The sequence below is a fragment of the Oculina patagonica genome, chromosome 9, assembly GCF_052425735.1.
Source record: "Oculina patagonica isolate OP01 chromosome 9, crgOcupat, whole genome shotgun sequence".
Taxonomy (NCBI): Eukaryota; Metazoa; Cnidaria; class Anthozoa; order Scleractinia; family Oculinidae; genus Oculina; species Oculina patagonica.
Window position 1 is genome coordinate 2,642,364 of NC_135766.1, and position 5,715 is coordinate 2,648,078.

Consider the following 5,715-nt stretch of genomic DNA (forward strand, 5'->3'; position numbering starts at 1 on the left):
GCTCGTTAACTTATCGTCTACAGACGAAGGATAAGGCTAGAACTAATCTCTCTGACACAGGTACGGTGCAGTAGTACGTTAAATTTAAACTAAGAAAACTAGAGGATTTATTAAAAATTAAAACAAACACTTAACATATTAATTGTTTAATGAATAACTAGATTTTATTTCGCTTAATAGTTTTACCTTAAGTCACAACTACATTTTGCCACTCAGAGGGTCATGAATTACCCGTTTACAGATAGCGAAACTAATTATGGTGGCCACGTATCCATAGGTTTAAAGCATATGCTTGAGTAACGGAGCCCCATTGTTGGTTAGCAAAGTCTCTTTCAGGTCGTCCGTCTTCTGTTACAAGGGAACGCAGCGTACCTGCAGATACCCCAACCCCTGTACCAGCGCCTGAGCAATTACCTCCTCCTCCACCGATCATCATCACAGAGTTGCTCCAGCCCCAATTGCACCAGAATCCGATCTTATTGAAGCTTTGCAGTGTTCCATTGCATGTCGCGTCTTGGAAACCTGTAGTTTCTTGGTACTGCCCGCTATATTTAACTGCGCAATTCCCCAGACACCGTCTATAGGTCCAAGGATTTCCATTCCTGAAGTCGCCATAGCTTGTGACTTTAGAGCGGAATGTCTGTCCACCCAGACAGTCACCTGTGGTTTGCAGCAAAGGAGTGTGTTGGGAGTCATCACTGCGCGTGATCTTGAACTCATTGCCGCTGGCCAGCCAAAATGCTGGCGATATCATGTCAGCGTTATTCGATGGATCAGTGGTTTTTCCAGCAGCTTCAGTCCTGTCATACCACCAGTACCCAGAGTCATTCATCCAGTGTTTGGTATCCTTGTTAGAGAACCGAGCGATAAGAGTCCAGGCTTGACTGCGTGGCTTCATGTCACAATATACCTGAAGTAAAATAACTGCATCAGGCTATATATAATGTTATATATTAGGTCAAAAGAACAGAAAACTTCAATAATTTCTAGATATAACACGACAATCTGCAATTTTACAAATATGTGTCGGTCGAAACGTCTGCCTTCCTTTGTGCTGTCGTCCTGTTTAAGCTTGCGTCTTCCGTAACATTTGCGCTGACGAAGGCCGAAGTTTCTGTTGAAACATATGGTATCCAGAAATTTCATAAATAATTCTTCTTTATAATGTAAATCACAACTACAACCAATTTTAGCTTCGCCATCTCATTTATTTTTTTAAAGTTAAATATGGAGAAGATAATGTGAATTATGGTCTGAGCATAATGCCTCGTGTACTTTACAGCAACTTAGAAAACGTCTCTTATGTACTAAATAATCAGCTAAAATATTATACCGGAAAAGATTCTGAGCCAATCCCTGCTTCTCGACTGTTGATTTTTAGCCAGAAGTTACCGCTGACCGTTTTCCCTCCTTCGCTGGCGTCGATCTCCGCACAAGAGTCCGCCGGGAGCTTGGCAATGGAACCAAGAGGAACTGCGCGCAAACAAAAACATCATTGAGTAAAGAAGATAATATTTGCCCATTTGCATGAGATGTTTTAGTGGGTCTAAAAAAAATATTTAAAGTTTCCGCATTTGTATATTTTTCTGCATTACTTAATAGTTTTTTAAAAAAATTTGAACGTTTGTGTACTTTTTTAAAACTCGAATTTCGGGATCCGAGATATCAAGCTAAACTGTATGACAGGTCATATGAGGTCACTGTTTGCAAACGATTGCATCTTACCTCTATTGGGCCAGTTTTTCATATAGAACCTATCTTCATCCGCGACAAAACTGTTAGGCCTTGCTTCTTTAGTTCTGTTATTCAGCTCACAGATTTTGCCCGGTATGAAGTAGTTGTAGCTTTGGCACGTGAGTTCGTTCTCACAGAGAACTTGACAATCGAACGGAGTTCTCACCACTGATGTTTTATACGTGTGATCTTTGAGAGCTTGGCCATTCGCCGACGCCTCCGCAGGTTTGCATTTACTGCCAGCGGCCACAAGTAAATACATCCGGAATATCAGGCAAAGTGCAAAGGGTACAGAGAACATATTGCTCATCCTAAAGGAGTACAGAAAAAGAAAGAAATACTTTACGACATCATTTCAGTGTAAATAAAACCAGATTGATTGAAAGGCTAGTACAACGGCAGGAGGGAGGGATTTATTGGCCAATATTCCAACTAGTCTTCTTCAGGGCCAATACTATAATCTTACGGAAAATCAGTCATTTTCCTTTAATTATCGTACTGGCTCTGAGCTGGGCCCCCACTCTGTGCTCAGAAATAATGTTCAACTCTTGTAGTTAATGCAGCAGATTTGTTAATGCAGCGGATGCTGTCTTGCATTGATTTAAGAACTGACTTAATGTTGATTACAGATTAATTGTTCCGTTTTGGGATTCCTTGAAACCTTTACAAGCTACTTTCAGAAAAGGGCCTACGATATCGGATGTAAAGTTTCCTTTATTTTTATAGTTAACATCTGTGCAAGCTCAGTGAAAACAACCATTTTTGCGCAGATAGCAAACGTGAGATTATACACGCAAATTTGTTTGTTTAACAGTAAAACAAATTCAGTGTAAATTAGTATATTTGCACCTGTAGCAAAGTATTTGGTAAAACGCGTACAAATGTAATTATTTGTAGCTTCGGTAAAATTTGTAAAAATATGATGCAAACAAATGGATTTGCACCGTGTTTGCCTAGATTTTGCCTTAAAGGCACACTTATGCTTTTGCTAAGAAAGCAAAGCTGAAGTAAATGTATATGTCAAATATGTCCATTTGCTGAGATATCAAAAACAAAGCAAATGTAAAGTAGATATCATATTTTCTTCACATTTGCGTGTAAATACATCAGAAACAAACTGCATTTGCATCATATTTACTCCAGTTGCAAATCTCATTAAATAGGTTTAACCCTATTCAGGCCGGGCTTTTATGGACCTTCTGGGACGGGGGGAGGGGAGGGGGGGTATGTAACTTTTAGAATATTTAAGCAATCACAATGAAACCTATAGGATATAGATTATGGCCAGACATCTTTTTTTTGGTATACGTCTCGTCGGATGATGACGTGACATAACGTGACAAAAACAGCCGCTATCTTGCAGCCGCCATCTTGGATTTTAAAATTTTTCGAAAATGCCAGAAAACAACCCAATATTACTGCAAAGTAAACAAAAACCGTGAAAACGTAAAGATATTTGCATTTAAGTTAATTTTCATTAATAGAAACAGGAAAATTACAAATTTGGGAAAAAATGCCTTTCAAAATGCCATTGCCATGGTGATGTCAAGTTCCTGACACAACATCCTATCCTACCAAATCATTTCCAGATAAATTTTCGAAAACTCACAAAGTTTGGCAGCGTTTGGTTGAATCTTGAAAAAGTTATAAGCGTTCAAAGTCAGCGCAGGCCTCAAAAGCCCCCCACCCCCCTCGGCCTGAATATGGTTAAGTTATATATCCCTTTCCTCTAGTTTTAAAACTGTATGTTTACGTTATGAGCTCCCTCGAGTAGGAAGCATGTTTTATAGCAGGACCACGAATTAAATCGAAGGCCAATCATTCACGGAAAAAAATAACGCGAGATACTCTACCATGAAAAAACAAACGGAAGCTTGATCGCTTGTGGAGTTTCAAAATCCCTTTCGTTTGTCTGTTTGAGTTTTTCTATTCATTTAAGCTTGACATTTACAAGCTTGAATCTGGTGCTAAAGGTAAGCTGTCGAGGACATTAAAAACAAAAGAAAAGAAAATTACATGACAAGTAATCAATTTGAGAAATTTGACGACACGCCAAACTACTCAGAAAATTTTAGGATCTGCAGGCCTATTCATTCCCTACTAAAAAATTCTTAAACACATTCTGTAAAAATCGATGGAATATGTTGTTCAAACAGGATTCTAATTCTAATTGAAGGGGCGATCTTTGTAAATCGTAAATGAAACGCCTAAAAGATGCCCGTATCTCGCTTTGTGCCGGGCATTGCTCGAGTGCATTGTCACCCCTTAGAGGTACCGAGTCTTTCTGAGAAGTCGTTGTTATCTCGTTTTTCTCCCGATGAACATGCTAAAAGTTACCGGATAACTTTAACGTCGGGCATTTTAGATTTAAACACAGCAAACGGTACCAAACCACGAATTGTTACTCCTTAACATGTTCGACGATAACCCTTGTCATTTTAATATAGTACTCCCCCTCTTTTCGTAAGTTTCATTTGTTATACAACATGTTAATTGTTGTTTTAACATAACTTACCTCTTAGGACCACAATATAGTTCGATGATACTTTTCCCCTTGGATTTTTCGTTTGATAACATAAATCGCCTTCCTGCAAACTCATGATGGCTCAAGAGCGAGTTGTTAAATAGACCTCAATTATCAATAATTTATATCTGCACATACGTGATGATAATATGAAGTTTATTTTCCTGTTTGCTTGATCATGAATTGAAGGATTGTGGTTAGGTACGTGATAGTGTCACTAAATATCTAATGCGTCATCCATTAGCACAATTTCTGGAATGTAATTGAATGTAGGCGCGGATCCAGACCGGTTTCCACCGTTTTTTTTTATTACAAATAGGTATTTTTAGAAAATTTCCAAGCCTAAATATCCAAAAAACAAATAATTTGTTATCATCATGTCCGAAAATACCCGGAAATGGCACTTTAGTGGCAGAATCTATTTTTTTTTTCGGGGAGCATGTTCCCGGACCTAAAGGCTCGCGCTTTCGGCGCTTCTGTTATCGGGAAACGGTCATCATTTTTCCTGGATCCGCGCCTGGAATGATTCACTGTTTACACAAACCTGCACGCAAACGTATTTATTATTTAAGACCGCTATTCAAGCACACAAAACAGGAAGTTTAAATATTAAGCCCAATGCACGTATTTGCTATGAGAGTGTAGAAAACATGACATAAAATAAAACTGGGAGATATGCAAACCGGTCTTTAAACTTTCCTGCATCCCGGGTTAATTTATGTACTAAAATTCTGCTGTCCTTTTTATAAGCATCCCACCCTCTTTTGAAGGTGTTTTAATTTGAATAAGTGCCCATATTCCGATATACGCGTCAGTATTACTTCGATAATTGCACTTTTTAAAGTTAAAAGTATTTGCTCCAACGTTTTAATTTTAGTACCCAGTGCATGCGCCGAGTTTAGTAATAAGTAAAGAATTCTTTGTCTTTTTGTGTTTTAATGCGTCATCCATTAACACAATTTCTGGAATGTAATTCAATGATTTACTGTTTACACAAACCTGCACGCAAACGTATTTTTTATTAAAGACCGCTATTCTAGCGCACAGAACAGGAAGTTTAAATATTAAGCCCAATGCACGTATTTGTGACTTAGATATGAAAGTGTAAAAAACCTGACATAAAATAGAATTTCGAAGAAGTGGGAGATCTTTAAAACCTGTATTTAAACTTTCCTGCATGCCGGGTTAATTTATCTACTAAAATTCTGCTGTCCTTTTTATAAGCATCCCACCTTCTTTTGAATGTGTTTTAATTTGAATAAGTGCTCATATTCCGATATACGCCTTAGTATTACTTCGATAATTGCACTTTTTAAAGTTAAAAGTATTTGCTCCCATGTTTTAATTTTGGCTCAAGAGCGAGTTGTTAAATAGACCTCAATTATCAATAATTTATATCTGCACATACGTGATGATAATATGAAGTTTATTTCCCTGTTTGCTTGATCATGAATTGA

General features: G+C 37.8%; 1 protein-coding gene across 1 annotated transcript; it reads right to left on the reverse strand.

Moving 5' to 3' along the window:
* Positions 1 to 236: 236 nt before the first annotated feature.
* On the reverse strand, positions 237 to 4,312 carry LOC144665287 (uncharacterized). Its single transcript, XM_078526509.1, has 4 exons — positions 4,250 to 4,312; positions 1,726 to 2,045; positions 1,334 to 1,473; positions 237 to 910 (listed from the first exon to the last, which is right to left on the reverse strand). The coding sequence occupies exons 1-4, from the start codon at positions 4,309 to 4,311 to the stop codon at positions 251 to 253; spliced, it is 1,182 nt and encodes a 393-aa protein (XP_078382635.1). The 5' UTR covers position 4,312; the 3' UTR covers positions 237 to 250.
* Positions 4,313 to 5,715: the final 1,403 nt, after the last annotated feature.